Source organism: Vanacampus margaritifer, chromosome 2, assembly GCF_051991255.1.
Source record: "Vanacampus margaritifer isolate UIUO_Vmar chromosome 2, RoL_Vmar_1.0, whole genome shotgun sequence".
NCBI lineage: Eukaryota > Metazoa > Chordata > Actinopteri > Syngnathiformes > Syngnathidae > Vanacampus > Vanacampus margaritifer.
The window spans coordinates 54,822,918-54,845,775 of NC_135433.1; the positions used below are offsets into that span (position 1 = coordinate 54,822,918).

Below are 22,858 nucleotides of genomic sequence, written 5' to 3' on the forward strand. Positions count from 1 at the left end.
AGATCGGGTGGGCATCAGTAGAGGCGGAGCGAGAGCGTCGAGCAGGAGATGAGAATGGATGACAAAGGAAAAATGGCGACCGGTTGCGAGCAGCTCACGCCCGAGCCGTTTTTTTCAAAGACCAAAAGCATTGACCAACGATAAAGAGCACATTGATGACGACGATGATCATCATCAATGATGATGATGATGGTGACTCCGTGGTTGGAAAGCATTGACGCGGCAGTAGGAGATGTGGGGGGGAGCTAGATGGAGGAGGAGGAAACGGACAAGGCGCCCGTTTGCAAGCAGCTCTACAACTTACAAGACGAAACGCATCGACCAACGCTAAAAGAGCACATTGATGACGACGATGATCATCATCGATGATGATGATGGTGAATCCGAGGTTGACGGCGAAGTTGCAAGCGTTGACACGGCGGCTATGACGACGTCATAAACGCGGAGCACAACCGAGCACAACCAATTTTGTCAAATTGTTACACTGTTGAATGGAAATAAACGTATTTTGCAAACTAAAAACACTTTTTCATTGTTGGTGAAAGCGTTTTACAGAAGTAAAGCACTATTTAGGTGTTTGTGGCATCATTCATGGACAAAAATATGTGTACAATTCACTAGAGTGCATGAAATAACATCGTTTCACAAAAAGCTTGTTTTCTCCGCTTTTTGTTTCAAAACAGAGAATTTCGGTGAAAGTAACCATTTTCTATTGTTGATTACTGAATAACGGAATAAGGTAGAAACAAACTTTTTTTTCTGATGAAAGATGAGAGTCCAAACTTTCATTTGGTAGTATGTGTGTTTCCATAGTCCAAACACAACATTTTCTGTGGACCTTGAAAGATCAGTCAAAATGCTTAAATCGGCTGGCACGGGACAACCCGTTTCTGAAAACGTCTGGCAGTGAAAGAGTTAATAATTGTATTTTATGACGAAAAAAAGAGGGACCTAAAAAGCAAAGGTGAAATCTTTGCATTTCTACTCATATTCTCCACATTTAATGAAGTCAGGAATGTATATTCACAAAATTCGGGGAGGTTTGTCATCGCTTTCATCTTCATTTTTCCATTTTCAATATTATTTACCCACGGGCAGTAAAGTGAAATGTATGATTAACTTTTCTACGTCACAGTCCGGAGGTTATTGGTTCAAATCTCAGATCAGACCCCTCTGTGTGTATTTTATATGTTCCCCCTGTGCTTGGATGGTATTTTTTCTGGGTAGTCTGTCTTCTTTCCAAACTCCCACAACATGAATGATAATTGAATAAGCTAAATTGCCTGTAGGTGTGCATGTGAATGTTGCCTGCATGTGCTCTGCAGTACCTGGAAATCAGTCCAGGGTGTACTCCGCCTCTCACCCTTTGCCAACTGAGATTGGCTCCATTTTACCAGCAACCCTAATAAGAAGGAATGGATTAATGGATATTTTGTATTTATATCCCTAACCTTTGCTTTAGGATGATTGCTGGCTTCTTCTGCCTATTGGGACTTGTTTCACAACTGAATGATGCATTACTCCCACCAAGTGGTGGCAAGATGTATTGTAACTAACTGTCTCATTTAACAATAATAGCTTTACCAATTGATAACCTTTGGGGTCTCTTGGACCTCGCTATCCACAGATGCAAAAATTCATTTTTTTTAATGGCCCTCTTAGTGGTGACCCTGGGTTAAGAATCACTGATTCAAACAATTGTCTGTACAGTTAACACAGCTGTTATGATAATGATAGTCTGATCCTAAAATGCAAAGGTCTTTCTTTCTTTCTTTCTTTCTTTCTTTCTTTCTTTCTTTCTTTCTTTCTTTCAACTCAATGGGTATAGTGTTTGGAAATCTAAGCCAATTTAATGCTTTTGGACAACCCAGAATATAGTCCATTCAATATACATTTTAAAATTGCCATAATCTTAAATAATGTACATAACTTTGAGATTTATTTTTCACAGTGTCACACTTGTGTGTTGATATCGCAACTTATAGCTCATATTTGAAGGATGTTGTACTTTTATAGATAATATGGCATATATCCTGTAACAACATAAAGCTATAAAAAACAGTGTGTGAATCTCCACTGCAGGTTGGTTAACATTGTGAAATATGACTGCCAGTTGATCAGTCCACCATCCTTTCACCTTCCACATACATTATATTGTACCACTATAATGAGTCGTGATGTAAATATTTTATAAACGCTTAATCATAAAATTACACTAATACATTTGTTTATTATACAGCAACGTAGGCATACAATTAAATATTACTCAAATTAATGTTCGTACACTGACAGAAATGTACTTTAAACATTTCACAAACTATGATTTAATTTGAAATCATTTTACCCAGATGGCATGTTTCAAATTTGCTACAGCTGATGCTCTATTCTACGCTTAATTGTATTGTATTGTATTGTAGAGTTTTCATATTCTCCTCGTTATGTTGGTTTACATTTCCTGTCACGTTCCCAAAAGATGTAAAAAAAAAAAAAAGTTAAATCAATATTGTAAATTGCCTGTAGGTTTCTATGTGCATAAAGGTTGCGTTTCTATGTTTTTGGCTCTATGTTTGACTGGTGATCAGCTAGGTTACTAACACTCAGTCAACTGGGGTGGGCTCTTTATCCCCAATTACCCTCAACAGAAATACAAAAGATTTATGAACACAATATTTTTTAATTATTGTAAAAAATCATATATGACAAAGTATAGAGTAGGTTGTAAACATACTGTGAGATGCAAATGCACAACTCATGCAAATTATGATTGTGGGGTCTTGCACAATTTGGGCAGACTGTTCAGATGAAGTATCAAAAACTGTTTATTATAATATGTTTGTAGATTCAAACTCTTACTCTTGTCAGCTATTTAGGAGTCCAATGGCAGTGGAAAAGAAAAATGTCTTTAGTCTGATAGTCTAACATTTCAACCTTTTAAGAATGTTATACAAATGGGTATACAGTACTGTAATAATAGCGTGTATCCATCCATCCATCCATCCATCATCTATCGCTTATCCGGGGTCGGGTCGCGGGGGCAGCAGCTTTAGCAGGGAAGCCCAGACTTCCCTCTTCCCAGCCACTTCAGCCAGCTCCTCCGACGGGATCCCAAGGCGTTCTCAGGCCAGCCGAGAGACGTAGTCTCTCCAGCGTGTCCTGGGTCGTCCCCGGGGCCTCCCGCCGGTGGGACATGCCCAAAACACCTCCCCAGGGAGGCGTCCAGGAGGCATCCGAACCAGATGCCCGAGCCACCTCAACTGGTTCCTCTCAACGCGGAGAAGTAGCGGCACAACACTGAGTCCCTCCCGGCTGACCGAGCTTCTCACCCTATCTCTAAGCTACCCTGCGGAGAAAACTCGTTTTGGCCGCTTGTATCCGGGATCATTTTCTTTCGGTCACGACCCACAGCTCGTGACAATAGGTGAGGACAGGAACGTAGATCGACCGGTAAATCGAGAGCTTTGCCTTTCGGCTCTGCTCCTTCTTCACCACAACGGACCGATACATCTATCCGCCTGTCGATCTCCCGCTCCAACCTACCCTCACTCGTGAACAAGACCCCAAGGTACTTGAACTTCTCCACTTGGGGCAGGATCTCATCCCCGTCCCGGAGAGGGCACGCCACCCTTTTCCGACTGAGGACCATGGTCTCGGATTTGGAGGTGCTGATCTTCATCCCAAACGCTTCACACTCGGCAACGAACCGCTCCAGTGAGAGCTGGAGATCACGGTTTGAAGAAGCCAACAGCACCACATCATCTGCAAAAAGCAGAAATGCAATGTTGAGGCCACCAAACCATAAAAGTTATGAACAGAATCTGTGACAAAGGGTTACCTTGGCGGAGTCCAACCCTCACAGGAAACGAATTCGACTTACTGCCGGCAATGCGGACCAAACTCTGACATCGGTCGTACAGGGACCGAATAGCCCGTATCAGGGGGCCCATTACCCCATACTCCCGAAGCACCCCCCACTCTCCAAGTCCACAAAGCACATGTAGACTGGTTGGGCGAACTCCCACGCACCCTCGAGCACCCTGCTGAGGGTGTAGAGCTAGTCCACTGTTCCACGGCCGGGACGAAAACCACACTGCTCCTCCTGAATCCGAGATTTGACTTCACGACGGACCCTCCTCCCCAGCATCCCTGAATAGACCTTACCTGGGAGGCTGCTTTCCTCTCCTGAGACGCTGGATGGTGGACCAGAATTTCCTCGAAGCCGTCCGGAAGTCGTTTTCCATGGCCTCATCGAACTCCACCCATTTCTGAGTTTTTGCCTCAGCGACCGCCGAAGCCGCCTTCCACTTGGCCAGCCGGTACCTGTCAGCAGCCTCCAGAGTCCCACAGGCCAAAAAGGCCCAATAGGACTCCTTCTTCAGCTTGACGGCATCCCTTACCGCTGGTGTCCGCCAGCGGGTTTGAGGATTGCCGCCACAACAGGCACCAACCTCCTTACGGCCACAGCTCCGATCAGCCGCCTCAACAATGGAAGCGCGGAACATGGTCCACTCGGACTCAATTTGCCCCACTTCGTGCGTTCTTCCTAATCACACCCCTCCAGGTCTCACTGTCATTACCCACGTGAGCGTTGAAGTCCCCCAGCAGAACAAGGGAGTTCACATGGGGAGCGCTCTCCAGCACACTCTCCAAAGACTCCAGAAAGGGTGGGTACTCTGATCTGCTTTTCGGTGCATAAGCACAAACAACAGTCAGGACCCATCCCCCCACCCCAAGGCGGACAGAGGCTACCCTCTCATTCACCGGGGTAAACCCCAATGCACAGGCGCCTAGCCGGGGGCAATGAGAATGCCCACACCTGCTCTGCGCCTCTCACCGTGGGCAACTCCGGAGTGGAAGAGGGTCCAGCCCCTCTTGAGAGGATTGGTATCAGAACACAAGCTGTGTGTGGAGGCGAGTCCTACTATATCTAGTCGGAACTTCTCAGCCTCGCACACCAGCTCGGGCTCCTTCCCTGCCAGATAGGTGACATTCCATGTCCCCAGAGCTAGCTTCAGTAGGCTGGGGTCGGACCGCCAAGGCCCCCGCCTTTGGCTGCCACCCAACTCACTGCGCACCTGACCCTTTTGGCCCCTTCCACCGGTGGTGAGCCCATGGAAAGGGAGACCCACGTTGCCTTTTCGGGCTGTGCCCCTTGGGTATAGGCCCGGCCACCAGACGCTCTCCTTCGAGCCCCACCTCCAGGTCTAGCCCCAGAGGGGGGGCCCGGTGACCCGCGTCCGGGCAAGGGAGATGAAGATCCAAAGTTTGTGTTCATCATTGGGGTCTTTTGAGCCATGCTTTGTTTGGTCCCTCACCTAAGACCTGTTTGCCATGGGTGACCCTACCAGGGGCATGAAGCCCCAGACAACATAGCTCCTAGGCTCATTGGGACACGCAAACCCCTCCACCACGATAAGGTGATGACTCACGGAGGGGAATAGCGTGTATCCATGTGTCTTAAAGCCAACAAAGAAGTGTTGAAAAGATGTGCTGAATATAAATGCTTCCATGGTTGTCACTTGTCAGTGACTTCAGTCAAGGCACATATTTTCATTTTGTTTATTCTCCGCGTTATCGCTCTCAGATAAACACCAAAAAGTCGGAAGCTCATCCGTATGTACAGTAACCTTTGAAAACATTGTACATTTTGAATGGCTTTGGTGGATACTATATTTAACAGGCACTCTATTTTAACAAACAAATATATAAAGAAGCACTTTTATCCAGATGAAAGTGAGAATATCATTACCATTGTGGGTGTCGGTTTATGTGAGTGCTCTCAGTGTGGTGAGGGAGTCACGGCTGCGTTGTCCTGCAGATGTTGACCGATGTGTAATTTATTTGGCACTGCTAAATAGTGTTTGCACCGGCATCTACGGTATGTAGACTGACTGAGTGTTGTTGCAATGAATTGTAAAGATATCGTAAAACATATCACCTCAAGCAACATGATTGTTACATTGTTACATTCACCGCTTAGAAACCCCCAGCGACATACAGTACTGAAAACAGTCAAGTTCTGTAGTAACGATGATTTCTGATGCAATTTTAGCATATTTACAGTGATGATGCTGGCATACGCACAGCACCTGATAAATGTATGTTGCATTTGATAATGAGATATGATAACGCTCAAATATTCCAAGCAGATTTATTTGATCATTGACATGCTCACACAGACTACAGAATATTCAATTTCCAAGTCTTTGTGAATGTGTGTGGGAAGGTTGGGTCTCATCTGCATAGCTCTTGTGAGCCAAGGTCACGTCACAATTTATAGCAGGGCATTGCGCTGTCAAAAATCCAATTTGAAATGGTGAAACCACCCTTGAATACATGCTATCATGAACTTGGGGGAACATAATCCATGTTAAGATTTATCAGAGAAGAATTCGGTATTCTATGGGGTGTTTTTTTGTTTTTGTTTGTTGTCGTGTTATCTGAACTTCAATAAATATTGAACAAACAAAAAAAAAAGACATAAGAGAAAAACAAGCCAACCATGTTGGGGACAATACCAATTTACATGGTTTGTAATTATTACCATCATACTTAGTTGTTTGTTTCGAGATTGCTTCAATTTGCCCCCTTAACTGTAGGGCCAATGTTGAGTATGAATTCAGCAGGGCAAAGCTAGTGGGTGGGGGACATGGCAAGCAGCAAGTTCTTGCAAAAGTGGCAGACAAGAGTTAAAAGAAAAAAAGTAAATTCCTATGAACATAGTTATGGGTGATTGTGATTCGACTCAACGGGAGCTGCTGAATTTATTTGTGTGCAGAACAATTAGCAAACAGATACCAATACTCATGCCATAAAACCCCTTCAAAGCAAAAGTCCGTAATGATTTGGTTGTTCACTTATGGCAGTACTCTGTCAATTATTTTAGTGTAGCCCTATCTGAGAACATGAAAAACACGAATAACACAAACTTGCTATGCATGTGTGGGTATGTGTCGGGGTGTTTCCAGTTCGGGTTGGACTCGGCCAAGGCTGCCCTTTGTCACGAGTCTGTTCATAACCTTTATGGACAGAATTTCCAGGCACAGCTAAGACATTGAGATGGTCCGGTGTGGCCTTCATTTTATTGTTTTTTCCTGCAGATGATGTGATTCTTCTGACATCATCAAGGTGTAATATTCAACTTTGGCTTGAGCCATTCTCATCCGAGTTTGAAATGGTTGGGATGAGAATCATCTCCTCTAAATTTGAGGCCTTTGTGGGGGGCCCTCTCTGATGTTGGTGAAGAGATCCCGACCTGAAGTGGAGGAGGTGGAATATCTTGGGTTGTAGTGAAGGAGGTGAGAAAGGGAGGTTGAGATCAACAGACGCAGCACTGATACAGCATCAGCAGTGATGTGGGCTTTGCACCTATATGTCGTGGAGAAGACGAAAAAATGCAAAGCTCTCGATTTACTTGTCAATCGACACTCCCACCCACGCCTATGGCTATCAGATGATGGTTGCAACTGGAAGAACAAGATCACTGATAAAAGTGTATGAAATTAGCTTCCTCTACAGGGTGTCTGGGAACTCTCTGCAAAGTAGTGTGTGACGCTCAGTCATCTGGGAGGGACTCTGAGTAGGGCCGCAAGTTCCCTGCATTGAGAGGAGCCAGATGAAATGGCTTGGGAATCTGGTTAGATTGCTTCCTCATGGCACCCTAGTAAGCTGTTCCGGCACATCTCACCAGTAGGGGGTCTTAGGACACCCTGATTAGTTTCCCGACTGGCCTCGGAACACAGTCGGTCGGGATCCCAGATGAAGAGCTGGAGAAGGTGGCAGGGGAGAGCTACAGGCTTCCATGCTTCACCTGCTGTCCCTGCGACCCGACCCTGGATGGATAGATTAAGTTAAAATCACTTACTGTTAAAATCAGTGTAAATGTTTACAATGTACAAAAAAAGGCTATTTTCTTTAGTTTGTATTTTAAAATAAATCAGTTGGACCAAATAAATCATTTCATTATTTTAGTGACAATTGTGAGTTTTTGTTATTTTTTAACGGAACAGTGCCATTGCTATCACTGTGAAAAATGTACACAAATTTCTCCTCTCAGATAAGAGGAACTAACAAGGTAATATCCTAAATTGTGGAGATGCACACAAATTGATTATGTATAATTTAAATTTCAGTGTAGATTGGTGGGAGGATCATAGTGCGAGTCTGGCTGACTCATGGAGATGCTGTGTGTATGTACGTACGTGTGTGTTCAATCTTCATTCTCTTCTGTTGCTCCGCTTGGTCACACTTTGCCTCATCTCATCCCAAACCATCTGTCAACTACAAGACCAATATAAACACACATCCAGCATACACACACACACACGGATTGATACCACACTTTGCTCAGCTGTGTATCCACTCCCTTGCAACCACACTCCCTTCCTGTTTGTGTGTCTGGGCCATCAGGCAGTCAGAAGGCCATGCCATTTTAGTGAGCCATTGATCTGTGGATGATACACTGTCATTGTATATGTGTGAACCGATGCACAATGTGTATACTGGTTCTCCATTTGTGTTTCAATTTGTTGCTGACCTTTTTTTAGCGAACCATAACCATTTCCAGATATGCTGTATGTCTGTCGGATGATTTGGTGGGATAGATGAGAAATACTCCGTAAAAATATCAGAATTAAATACAGTAAGTAATGAACAAATTAGAAACAATTGTTGTAGTGACATTGAAGTCAAGCAATGAAACTGATGGTGTCAGAAAAGCGCGATGAAAAATAATACAAACAATAAAATGAAATAAAGTAATAAATAGTCCTTTAAAATCAATATAAAATTCTCATTATGATATTGCAGTCTATTTTTTACTTTCTTTTTATTGTGCAAAGTTTAAATTGATACTCAACACTAAATCATTTTTTTTTCTGATAAACTCTATAAACTGGTGTCTACTAATGCTGTCTACATGTCCTGGTCATTATTTTGACATTTTAGTGCACGTTGAATTCTTGAATTTGGGGACCATCTGAGAATTTGGCATTTTAGGTTAAACACTAGGATGAACACAATTTGGCTGTTTGTCCTCTCATTACATGAGAAATCAGTTGACGTAGTCGCTCTGGCACCCACCGGCTCAGTCTTGTACACGCCTCTTTAAACGCCTCCTTAGCAAGTTGTTGTAGTAGTAGCATTTTGCAATCATCTTTACACTGATTTTCCGGTTAGTAATTTATTAGGATAGCATTTGGTTAGTTTATTTAGCATAGTTTTTCATATTATAGACATTATTAGATCATAGGTTTCACTTTTGCTGTCACAGCCAGACCACGCCCAACCCTCTCCCCATTTGCAACCCAACGGTTCTCCAGGCAACACCCCCTTTGAGCGCCAATTTCAAGAGTCTGGCTTCCTGTTGAGCTACCCTTTACAGTAGCTGAAGTTATTTCAATGTAACAAAAATATGCCTCAAAGTGACTGTCAGACTGTATACCTTCCATGCGCAGCTGGGCTCAAAGCAGTTTCAGATCCTGTTGCAATGGTTATTGTGTTAGCCTAACACAGTAAACACAGAAATGGAAGGGAGAGCATGGATAAAGTGGACTAACTCAAGAATAAGAGGGAAAAAAACTGCCCGTGTCCAAAACCTCATAAGTCACAATTTGCTAAAATGCATTTTATATATAACAATCTATACTATTGGTCATAAATGTTACGGGCTAAAATCGCCTCCATGAGTGTGAGCATATTTCTTTCAACACTTATCACATGTTTAGCACTTGTGAAATAAGAGAAATACAATTGTTGGCGCTATTAATTAACCTAGACTTACCGGTATCTTTATCGCTGTAGTGGTGCTTGTGGAGTCACAAAATGGCTCTTAGTAGAACATGATTGTCAACAAATCGTTCCTCATGGTGGCCGTTTTTCGGCAAATCTCAACTGTTATTTTTTATTAATGTCACTCTTGTCAAAGTTCTCAAACCAGTTCCAGGCGAGGACGTGGACTCTTTGCTAAAATGCTAAAATATGCTAAGCCTTAAGGTCCAGAAGGAAGAATGACGACACGTTCGCCACGTCGTGACATGCTTCTGGCAACTCCTCCAAAATAACAGTCACTATAAATTTCAGCTGTCAAGACACTTTTATTGTGATGAGGCCCGACAATAACAGTGCCTCTAACTGTGCGCAAATGATATTTTCAGAGTTAGTCACCGCATTATGTCTTGTAAGCTTACTTCGAGCCTTAAATCTAATAAATAAATTGTACACATTTCTCATACAATAACGGCGTTTCAAATATGGGGAGAATAATTTGTTAGATTAGTCCGTTTATTTGAAAGAAAAAAAAACGGAGTTACCTAACGCAGTTAGTTTAAACGCCGTTATTCCCAACACTGCTCTTGAAGTGATGATTTGGGGGTACAAGGTTTAAAAATATAATAAATTGCCACCCACCCCGTTTTCCCCAGAATTGTTCTCTTTTTTTTACCATCTGTCTTGGGAAAATACAAATCTCTCCTAGGACACAATGTGTCCAGTTTTTTAGGAAGAATGCTAAAAGTTAATTTGGTTTCCCTAATTCTGTACTCTAAAAATATCCCCTGTGCTACCTTGAAATGCTTTGAAATGTTACCGAGCGTGACGCCGGCGACACATTTACGTAGGTGCACTTTGGATTATCGTAACTCTGGCACCGTTTGTGCTATCTGAAAAACTCCAGTGGTGTCTGAAAGCTAAGCCCTTGCGCTTTACATAAAAAGTACTGTCATTTCAGTAATTTCAGTCTTCTCACGGGCTTCAGGAAAATCAGTGAGTCACGATGAAAGAGTGCAGAGAGAAACAGTGGAATTTTTAGACATTTCTACATCAATTTGAACAAAAAATGTTAACAAGAAGGTATATTGAGGTTTATGGTTTTATTGAACATATAAACATAAAGAAAACACAAAACACATTGCAAGTCTAAAATATAAATTGAAGTAAAAAAAAACAAGAATAAGAAAAAAGTTTATATGTTCAAAAGAGGTAGGAGGAAGAATGTATATCTATATCTATAATCGACTCTTGTATCACATGGTGACTTTTTATAGAACCTACCAAGTGTGTGACTTTGTAGTACGTATGTAATTGTAGGTGGCATTTTTCTAGAATAGTTACACGTTGCCATGTTGTGTTTGTATCTTATTGTTTTTTTGGGGTTTTTTTTGAGTGGATGCCTTGTTTGTAGTTTACAGTGTGTGTGACTAGCTGCATAATGAATATCCTACTAAGTTCAGTTTGTTTTGTTATGAGGGACAAACATTGCATTAGTCTCTCAGCTTTTTTCATGACTCGGCTGATATTTTTGCCCATTCATCTTTAGCAATGAGCTCTTCTTGTCATCACCCTGATCTTTAGTTCTCTCCACAGATATTCAACTGAATTCAAGTCTGGGCCACTGCCAGACCTTAATATGTTAAAAGTTAAAAGACGTTCACCAAGTTTTTTGTTTTTTTGGGGGAAACGGGTGGAGGAAAGCCGTGGCCAGCTGTGCTGAAAGTAGCAAGCACATCTAGTTAGTATAATGACTATTTTTGGCCCCTAGATGGCAGCGATGACTCTCTTTGGACAAGAACGGGTAGGCGTCAGTAGTAGAAGACGTGCGGCGGAGCTAGAGTGTTGAGGGGACAATGGCTGAGAAAGCGAAAATGGCGACCGGTCGCAAGCAGCTCACGCTTGATCGTTTTTTTCAAAGAAGAGAAGCATCAACCAGTGCTAAAGAGCACAATGATGACGACGATGATGATGATGGTGACTCCGAGGTTGACGCCGAAGTTGGAAGCGTTGACGCGGCGGCTATGATCACGTAATAAAGCCCCCCCGGCTGCGATGCTAACGCCGGAAAACGCGGAGCACAACCGAGCACTTCTGCACAGGCGGACGTTCAATCGGACGACGAAGAGTGCCCCGAGTCCAATGCATATTCATCGGAGGAGTAGGTACAGTCTGATCACGGAGAAGACACTGGTTATGGACTACGATGCCACCATGAATGGAGCGGATAAGATGGATCAGGACATCTCTTACCACCCGGTATAGGAACTGAAGGACATGAGGAAGCCAGACGTAACACCACCGTAACGTCACCGTATCATGATCCTGAGAGTAGACTTGATGGCAACATGGCCAAACACACACTGCAGTATATACTTGCTATTCCCCGGAAAAAAAAAGCCAGCAAAAAAGTGTAGCGTCTGCAATCGCAGTGAAACTAATCTGTTGTGCAAATCCTGCTGCGTTCCCTTGCACGCAGGGGAGTGTTACAAAAAGAGAAACTGTATTTGAAACATCCACACAATTGTACATAGTACCACGGTTGCATACATTTGTAAATAGTTTTCCAAATTGTTTTGTCAAATTGTTACACTGTTGAATGTAAATAAACGTATTTTGCTATCAAAAAACACATTTTCATTGTTGGTGGTAGTGTTTTACAGAAGTAAAGCACTGTTTAGGTGTTTGTGGCATCATTCATGGAAAAAAAAAAGGTGTCAAATTCACTAGAGTGCATGAAATAATATTGTTTCACAAAAAGCTTGATTTCTCCGTATTTTGTTTCAAAACAGAGCATTTGGGTGAAACTAACCATTTTCTATTATTGATTACTGAGAAACGGAATAAGGTAGAAACAAACTTTTTTTTTGATGAAAGATGAGTGTCCAATCTTTCATTTGGTAGTATGTGTGTTTCCATAGTCCAAACACAACATTTTCTGTGGACCTTGAAAGATCGGTCAAAATGCTTAAATCGGCTGGCACCCACGGCATCCCTTTTCTGAAAACGTTTGGCAGTCAAAGAGTTAAGTACCCGAGCTTGATCAGGTGTCCCTTTTTTTTCACAAATCCACGGTGGCAACCCTACATACTGGTAATAAACTTGGTCGTTTGACCAGCAGCCTGTTTTGTGCAATTAGTGTTGACATCGCTGGCAACAAGTGAATCAGAAGCTCTAATGTTACTTTTAGATAGTGTTAGATTACATGTATTTTTTGTAATCTTTTGCGTGTTCAAATAAATCAGAGTTGAGATTCTTGTGAAGAGGGTCCTTGCAAGGTTCTTTTTAACTCTTTTACTGCCAATGACGTTAAATGACGTTCAGTAAAAACCTACGGAGGGCCGCCAAGGACGTTAAAAGACGTTCTCCAATTTTTTTATATTTTTCTTTGGAAACGGGTGGAGGAAAGCCTTGGCCAGCTGCGGTGAAAGTTTCAAGCAGATCTAGTTAGCCTAATGACTATTTTTGGCTCCTAGATGGCAGCGATGACTCTCTTTTGACAAGATTGGGTAGGCGTCAGTAGAAAACGTGAGGCGGAGCTAGAGGGGACAATGGCTGGGGATGGGAAGCGAAAATGGCGACCGGTTGCAAGCAGCTCACGCTTGAGCATTTTTTTCAGACGAAAAGCATCGACCAGTGCTAAAGAGCACATTGATGACGACGATGATCATCATCGATGATGATGATGGTGACTCCGAGGTTGGAAGCGTTGACGCGGCAGTAGAAGACGTGAGGCGGAGCTAGATGGCTGAGGAAGCGAACAATGGCGACCGGTTGCAAGCAGCTCATTGACCAATGCTAAAGAGCACAGTGATGACGACGATGATGATGATGGTGGCTCCGAGATTGACGCCGAAGTTGGAAGCGTTGACGCCGAAGTTGGAAGCGTTGACGCGGCGGCTATGACCACGTCATAAAGCCTCACCGGCTAGCGATGCTAACACCGGAAAACGCGGGGCACAACCGAGCACTTTTGCACAGGCGGACGTTCAATCGGACAATGAAGAGTACCCCGAGTCCAATGCATATTCATCGGAGTAGTGGGTACAGTCTGCTACTTGCTATTCCCCGGAAAAAAGGCCGTCAAGAAAGTATAACGTCTGCACGCGAAACGGACAATCGAAGTGAAACGTATCTGTTGTGCAAATCCTGCTCCCTCTCCTTGCACGCAGGGCAGTGTTACAAAAAGAAAAACTGTATTTGAAACATCCACATAATTGTAAATAGTACCACAGTTGCACACATTTGTAAATAGTTTGCGAAATTGTTTTGTCAAATTGTTACACTGTTGAATGGAAATAAACGTATTTTGCAATCCCAAAACACTTTTTCATTGTTGGTGGTGGTGTATTACAGAAGTAAAGCAAGCACTATTTAGGTGTTTGTGGCATCATTCATGGACAAAAAGAAGTGTAGAATTGACTAGAGTGCATGAAATAACATTGTTTCACAAAAAGCTCTTTTTCTCCGCTTTTTGTATCAAAACAGAGCATTTCGGTGAAACTAACCATTTTCTATTGTTGATTACTGAAGAACGGAATAAGGTAGAAACAAACTTTTTTTTCTGATGAAAGATGAGAGTTCAATCTTTCATTTGGTAGTATGTGTGTTTCCATAGTACAAACACAACATTTTCTGTGGACCTTGAAAGATCAGTCAAAATGCTTAAATCGGCTGGCACTGGCGGCATCCCTTTTCTGAAAACGTCTGGCAGTCAAAGAGTTAATACAGAAATTTCTGATCACACAATTGCAGTCACCCAAGCAGTGTCATCCAAATGTGTGTCGTTTGTTGAAGACACGGCACATTTATTAAAAACAGTGTTTCACAGGAAAACGCCTCTCCCCTTCCTTCAAGTGCAAAAATCAGATTAGACTTTCTGTCAGTATCCTAGCGCGTCCTTGAACTTTGAAAACCGGATTTCTGACGAACAGAAAGTCTTCTTTAGATAAATAAAAGAAACTTATTAACTTACTCAGTTTCCAGGCAAGAGAATCAAAGATAACAAAAATAACAAAAGCATTACTCATCAAGCTATATTGAGTTAACATAATTACACCTACATCTACACAGTGTTGGAATTTATTTCTATATTAATATAAACTCAAGTTAATAATCTGACTCCAATTTGTGACCTTACCAAACTATCACCCATCCAACAATAGCATGCTCGTTCTGCAATAGAAAGGTATCAGGAAGCCGGCATTTTCACACACGAGTGGATTTATTCCTAACACTCAGATCTAATACAAAACAGCTGGGGTCCCGGGTCCCTATCAATACAATTCTATACGTCTCTGTCTCAAGCAGCCGACGTAGTCTCATCCGAGTTGCCCCAGTGAATAGTTATACTACACAGTATTTAAATGACACAGAAACAAAGGCATCCTGACATTATTCTATTGGCTACGTGTTTTCTGCAGTTTAACTTTAGCTTGCTTTTCATTGGCCGATCTTCATCTGCAGCGTCCCTGGGTGGCTTCTCCTGTTTTGTACTTTTCTGCCCCGGTGTAAAACAAATGTGGTTTACAACCTACTCTGAGCTTATCGCGGCTCTGCATCTCCCCTTGCAATTAGCATCCTTTGTTCTGCAACATTCCATTCCTGCAACCCCCACTTGCACAAACTCTTAGATTCCTTTAACAGCTATAACTAAATTCAAAACAGTTAAAATATAAAATGAAACAGTAAAAATGTTAACAATGTTAACAATAGCCATGTAGAAGTGAGCATGGTGATGATATAGGGGTGTCCAAAGAAATGGATGAGCTATCAAAGAAAGAAGTGGATGATTAGGCTGTGGTTGAGGACCTGTCAGTAATCAGATATCCTGCTGGCATAACACCCTGGCCACTGCAGGAGATGCAAGCCACTGATGTCAAGACAAGAAAGCTCCTCACAAGGCATGGAGGATTCCACCACATTACAGCATCCAAAGGCTGTGCATAAAGTGGAAAAAGGGGGTGCAAGAACTAGTGAGCGTTACAGGCAGTAAGAAACAGGAGGCCAACCTGCTTAGTGCTTAGTGAATGCCTCAGGCAACAGAAGCCTAGTAAGAAGGAGCCAGATTGACTGTCATGGAAATTAAAGAAGTGGCTGTCATCTAGAAAATATACCAAAGGCTGGAGAAGGCTGGACTGAAAAACAGCCCTGAGGGCACTTATCATAGCAGCACAAGACCAGACCCTAAACACAAGAGCAATATAAGTTGGTGTCTCCCACATCAGGCAGGGCCTCAGGAGCAAGCTGTGCAAAGAATCCACAGAGTAAGTACAGCATATCACACCGGGTGTTACATAACCAGGTAGCTTGAATAAAAGTGATTAAAGAGTCGGCGCTTGACGTCCTTGGTCGAGAAGGAGCAAAATATGTCAACCATTCTTTACGTGTGTACCTGGAGCGATTACCTCAATAGGTAAAAGTCACATTTTATTTCTTTCAAATTGATTACTGATCATTTCATGGGGAAATGTCCTCTTGCTGCACGCTCGTCACGAACTTTATCATACTGTACATGATCAAACTTTTAGGTTGAGTATATATTTATTGTATTGCTTTTGGAGGCTGACAACATTGTCTGTACAGTTAATAATCGCTTTATGATGACAACTGTGTGAAATAGTTTTGCTATTAATTCCCATGGGCTATATTTATTTAAGTAATTTCCAAAAAGCAATACAGTCAAGCAATCTGAGTAAGATGATTACAAATTGGCTGAGAATTTGGGGATCCACTGGCACAAGTTTCTTTCTCCTTATGCCAATCATCTGATTTCTCTCTGTACTAATAAAGCTTTGCTAAGGTTGGTGGCGTACCAACTCGTGAATGTCTGAAAATGAGTATTTAATGGGAAAACAATCCACTGAAGAGCTTTTGGGGTTTCATCAATCACATCTGCACATCTACATCAGCTAATGGATTGCTCAATGGTACCAGCAGGGGGTTCTCTACATTGAATGTTTTTCTCCATCTTCCTCCTCACTGGCATATGATGCGTTCTAAGTCGGAGGTCTTTGCCACTTATTTAGTATAATGTAATGGTTGATGTAAAAAATGACACCACCTGTGCTGTGCTTATCCGTTTGAAACATTTATGTGGCCTACTTGGAGCTCCAGAAATGCTTTAAACATTTGGAGAATGATGTCAAAATGGAATAATAATGTTCCTCTTTACAGGAGACAGTGCCCAGTACATGATGCCTAAAACAATTTCCATAATGTGTGAGTGGCATCACTGTAGGTTAGAAAACCTGTGAGTGGAAGTTAGGAGAGAGACCAAGTTGCAGAAAAAAACAAAAACCATGGACAGTTTTAAGGAATGTTTCTGTCATTCCCAGTAGCACCTCCTCCTGCTGCTCACTCACACACACTAACCCATATACACACACTCACATACACTGAGCTATCCATAATAGATGCTAGCTGTAGGCAAACACTGCAGGGCTGGACTTTATAGCACAGCTGGATGTGCATGGAAGGCAGAGACGACATGGTAGAGCAGGTACTCCTGAGAATACTCTACGCGTTTCTTCTCTCTCTTTCTCACTCTCTCGCTCTCTCTCCTCATTGTCGCTTCTACAGATACTCTCTTGCACCATGCTGTTTGTGCTGTGACTGCAGAAAGCAGCATGCTACATGCCTCTTGCAGGTCGTGTGTGTCTCGGTGTGTGCGTGAGCGCATGCGAGTGAACCTCATTCTTACATTGTCATCTGTGTAAAAGATTGGACGAGTCAATAGGTTTATGTGGTTAGGGGAGGGACTGGAGCTGCAGCTGTGAATTTGAAACCAGAAATGTCATTTTGTTTCTTCAGTACAAAGGGGTTAGGGTTAGGGTTTACTACTGTATTTTCAGTTGCTTTCAGTGATGTATTGTATCAATAATTTGTATCAATGCTCAGAGTTGTATGCAGAATGACAATGGTATTGGTTGCTGGTGTCATCCCCCTTGTCCACAGTATTGATGAAGTGATCTAGTGTCAACTCCACAATACGAGATTTGTGATATTCTTTTGAGTTTAAGTTTTCAGTTGTAGTCCACTGATTAGAAAGCAACCGTTTCGATATAAATGTGGTTGATGTTAGTTTTATTTTTAGAACACAAAGTGCATGGTCTACTGGGTAGAATCAGTCAACTGACTTGGGCTTCAAAGAATATGCTGTTATTTGTCTTTAAAATGTCTCAAGTTGCTTTTCACAGTAACTCACAGTGAGATAACTAAATGGGATGACCATATTTCCTTTACTTGTATCATAGTGGTAAAAGTGTGAATATGGAAAAGAACAGTAGTGGGGTATCCATCCACCTATTTTTATTTGAATTTTAAAGAATTGCGGGAAAAAAAACTGAATGAAAACGCCAGAAATTTGAATAAAGGCCCAAAATTCGCAAAAAAGTTTTTACGCTTGGAGAGGGTGGATTTTGAAGCGTCTCGAAAAAAAGAAAATGTGCATTTTGGCTATGGAAACAGCTTTTCTGACTAAGTGACTATATATACATATATATATATATATATATATATATATACAGTATGTACGTTACACGTTTTGACTGAATACTGTACCACGTCACACGTATGTTTGTAGTCACACAAAAATGGCGGATGATAAAGTAAGGTATGTTTGGGGAGACGAAGAAACAATTATTTTTATAATTAATTATATTTTAAAAAAACAATGCAGTTTTAGATCAGTAATTTGTCCATTCTGGGTCTTGTGGCAGCGACGCACTTATATGACGTCATCTCGCGGTGCAGTCTCCTCTCTATTCTATTCGCAAAATAACAGATGGAAACAAGCATAAATTGCAATCACGTTTTGCGCATTTTAACAAAATTCGCTTAAAAATTTCCAAACATTTGGATGGAAACGTAACTAATGTTGTAGATATATAACTGCTGTTTTTTTATGACATGACTGCTGACAGAAGTTACACCAACAATTGTGCACACATTCTGCCACATGCTAAAAAAAATAAAAAATAAACATATAGAACACTAGGTCCTCGAGGGCTGGAGTCCTGCAGGTTTTGGATGTTTCCCCTTCTCCAACACAGCTGATACATGATCAGCACATCAGCAAGCTCTTCATAAGTCTGATAACAATCCTGTTGATTGGAATCAGCGGTTCACATGCTTTCGTAGCCGCAGGAGAGGTAGTCCTTGTTACCCTGGTTGAATGGCTGCCTGCCGTGGTGGGAGAATTTTGGGGTCATTTACCTGCTGCCCACCTCCACTCACTTCAGCAAGCCATATGCTTAGTGGGATCTTGTGGGATTGAGTGAATAAATGTCAATTTGTTGCACTTAATTGTACTGTAACTGTAATCATACTGAAGGAATAAATGATCATCGTCATCCGCTTTGTGGTGCTCAGTGAGAAGTTCCTTAGAAAAAATGTTTTTTTGTATCCCATGGAATGGTGGGTAAATTAATTATTATTTACAGTACAGTAACAGTAAAAACTTAAACAGAAATTATACAAAGCTGGAAGAGCAACCATGAGACTATACAGTATATTTATTACAGTTATTTCAAGAGGTATCATTCTCTTTATTATTATAGCCATGCATGTGTGTGCCTATCTGCGTGCGTGTGCATGATGTGTGCCTATCTGCGTGCGTGTGCATGATGTGTGCCTGTGCGTGTACGGACGTGTGGGTTGGTGGGTGGGTTTTGTGTGCAGTGCTCTGCCACGTTAAGCATATTTCAACGCTCTAAATGTGGTTCTTATTACACAGCAGAGCATTTAGCCAAGACCCGCCATCTGCATCACTCTCTCTCTCTCTCACACTGCAAAATACAGTATGAATGTCCTGCGAGTGCACGTACATGGCCATACTGTGATGGGTAGTCTTTTTCTAGAATTTGCATATTTACTGAGCAGCCAGGAGAGGGATGCATTTGCTTCCGTGCTATCCTGACCATAACTGATTACACTAACATTCTACTCCTGTGATTTGAGGAATTCACATTGTCATGCATAAGAACAGTTCACACACAGACAAGTAACCACTTTGGGAATTATGTAGAATAAATATGGACTCTTTATGCTGTTCTAAAATTAAACATTCCATTCAAAATCACCAAGAGCAATAGACTGTGTTAGTACTTATACCCACTCCCCTTTTGTTTGACATTAGGTTATTGTGACTTCTTCGTCTAGGGGGAGGCTCAGCACTGACATCTTACAACAGAAAAGATGGCTAATGCCACGTTTCCACAACAGTCCTCCTTGAACTGGCTTATGTTTCATGTCGGGAGTGTGGGCAGCATGATGATGATGATGACTATGTGATACCTTCATTATTAGTGTGATGTGAAGAAAGAAATGCAACAGGACATTAAGTCTGTCACACACATGCAGATTTATTTATTTATTTTTTTATTTTTTTTGGGGGGGGGGGAGCTCAGTATTGTTCATTCAATTTGACATGTCATCATTGCTCTCCTTTTTTTTTTTTTTTTTTTTTTTTAAATTATATATATATATATATATATTTTATTTTTTTTTGTAAGTGGGTGAGTATGTGTATGTGCGTGTGTGTGTGTGTGCGTTCGTGCGTGCGAGCGTGTGTGTGTTCATCAGTTCACCTAAAACCTATTAAAAAAAATCCCATACTAATAATATAATATAATTATAAATTGTCAAATGCAGAAACATCAATGTAAGTTATCACGATGTGGTGGCTCTCGCTAACAGACAGAATTAAGTAACCAGAATTAGGTTTAAAAATTCTATATACGTAGACCATGTTTCTATAAATTTTGATATTTGTTTTTTATTTGAGGCAGATATTTTTTCCATTAAAATGTGATTTATGAGGAGGTTAGACAATTGGTCGATATTCAGAGTTTGTTTATTTTTCCAGTTAACAAGAATTGTTTTTTTTGCGATAGTAAGGGCTACAAGTGTAGATTGAAATTGTTTATGTGGTAAGTCAGTGTTTGTTAGGTCACCTAGCAAACACAAGTTTGGAGATAAAGGTATCATCCTACAGTCCAAAATAGCGGAAAGTTTTTCTAAGACTTTAGTCCAGAAATACATAACCGGAGTACATAACCATAAAGCATGAACATAAGTGTCTGTAGTGTTTCGTAAACATTGGAGACAAATGTCGGAGTCTGAGAGTCCCATTTTCTTCATCATATATTGAGTAATGTATGTTATGTGAATAATTTTATATTGGATAAGTTGTAAATGTGTGTGTTTTGTCATTTTAAATGCGTTTTCACAAACTTGAATCCAAAAGTCAGATTCCGGTGCCATAGACAAGTCTGTTTCCCATTTTGAGTTGGGTAAAGACATTTTATCAGTATATGAAAGTAACTTATATATTTTTGAACGATTTTTTGTTGTTGTCGGAGAAAGCTTGTTAATATCTTTAGCTAAAACAGGCGGTTGGAGCGTATCCCGAAGTGTTGGAATTTTTTTCTTTATCATATTTTTAACTTGTAGATAATGTAAAAAATTTCCGTTTTTTATTTTGTATTTTTGGAGCAAGGATGTATATGATATAAACATATTATCTGAGAAGAGATGGTGGAGATGTGTAATTCCTTTCTGCTCCCACACCTAAATAAAACGGTTGGTTGTTAAGTTGAAAGTCGGGGTTATGCCATACGGGAGAAAGCCCACAGGGCTCCACTTGGGCTTTTGTAATTTCTAGTGCCTTCCACCAGGCAGTCAGGGTGGCGGAAATCATTGGGTTTTTAAAACAATTATTTCGCTTAATCGATGTTGTAATAAAGAGTAAATCTAGAAGTCTGAGGTTATTACAATCCTTCTGTTCTAGTTCCAGCCAACAGTTAGTGTCTCTGTTGGGTTGTGCCCATAGAACGATATATTGTATTGTAGTAAAATTTTGTAACGGCTGAGTCCAACAACTGGAACCATTTAGCCGTAGGTTTGAATGGAATCATTGAGAAAAATGGAGATTTTTTTTTTAACGTCAACAGAATTTTGTTATATATGAGAGCCCACAAACGTCAAGGGTAAAATAGAATGTGTGTTCTTACAGATTTTATAGTGTGTATGTATATACTGTATGTACTCAAGCTTACCAATGCAGAACACAACTACATCTTGTCATATTATGGGTCACAATAGCGCGTCATCCTTTTTCGTCGACGTCTGTCCTCTGCAACCTCCTCTCTAACCTTTTTCTCCATACTCATCACCCCTCCTACCAATATCCACACTATCTCTCTGCTTTGGACCTGTCCAACCCCCCCCCCCCCCCCCCAAAAAAAAAAAACATCTCACCTCGGCTGTCTCTCTCATGACCTCATTTCTAATCCTATCACTCCTGGCGAGTCCTAAAGAAAACCTCAACATCTTCATTTCTGCCACCTCCAGGTCTGCTTCCTATCATTTCCTCAGTGCCACTTTCTCTAATCTGTACATCACGGTCGACCTCACCACTTACTTACAAACTTCCTCCTTCATCCTAGCAGAGAGTCTTCTATCACAGAAGGCCCCTGACACTTTGCTCCACCTGTTTCAACCATCTTGAAACTGTTTCTGATCTAATCTTATCTGAAATGATTTAGTTACAGTAAAAAATCTTTATCAGACACTATATTTCCTATTAGCGACGAGCCATGCTCTTAATTTTTTTAATCCGTTCATCATCATACATGACATTCAATGGCATGCTCACTGTGATTTAATCTTAATCTCAAACCAGTTAAACTCTTTTCACAACCACCCTATGTGTGTTTCCAAGCACACAATCACAATCTTGGCATTTATGAAAGAATCCAGTACCATAAATAGACAAAATTCTCATATTTTGACAGTTACATACTGGTGTTGCACATGTGCAATCAAATTATTTCTCACAGTGTAGTTTGTGTTGTGGACGTAGTGGCTTGCCACTGGCTAAGGAATGGACCACCATGCAGATTTAAATGGTTGGAACAACACTGGTTTTACTGAAACACAAGCGAGTAAGATTCGACAAATAGAGAAAAGTAAAACGAATGAGGACAAACGGACCTCACGAATAACTAGTGACACTAAAACCAAGAAAGAAAAAACAATGGTCGGCGCCACAGTAGAAGGACGGTACAGGCGGCACAAGCAAAAACCAAATCTA

General features: G+C 41.4%; 1 protein-coding gene across 7 annotated transcripts in view; it reads left to right on the forward strand.

The window, feature by feature from the left end:
• rbfox1 (RNA binding fox-1 homolog 1) overlaps positions 1–22,858 on the forward strand; it is a 351,722-nt gene that overhangs the window by 275,504 nt on the left and 53,360 nt on the right. Inside the window, exon 1 of one of the 7 annotated variants that reach the window (XM_077556738.1) lies at positions 17,146–17,263. The exons of the other annotated variants lie outside the window; for them this stretch is intronic. Within the exon in view, the coding sequence (XP_077412864.1) occupies positions 17,228–17,263 (36 nt within the window). The 5' untranslated portion in view covers positions 17,146–17,227. Of the gene's footprint in view, positions 1–17,145; positions 17,264–22,858 lie in introns of those variants that run through there. 7 annotated transcript variants of the gene reach the window in all.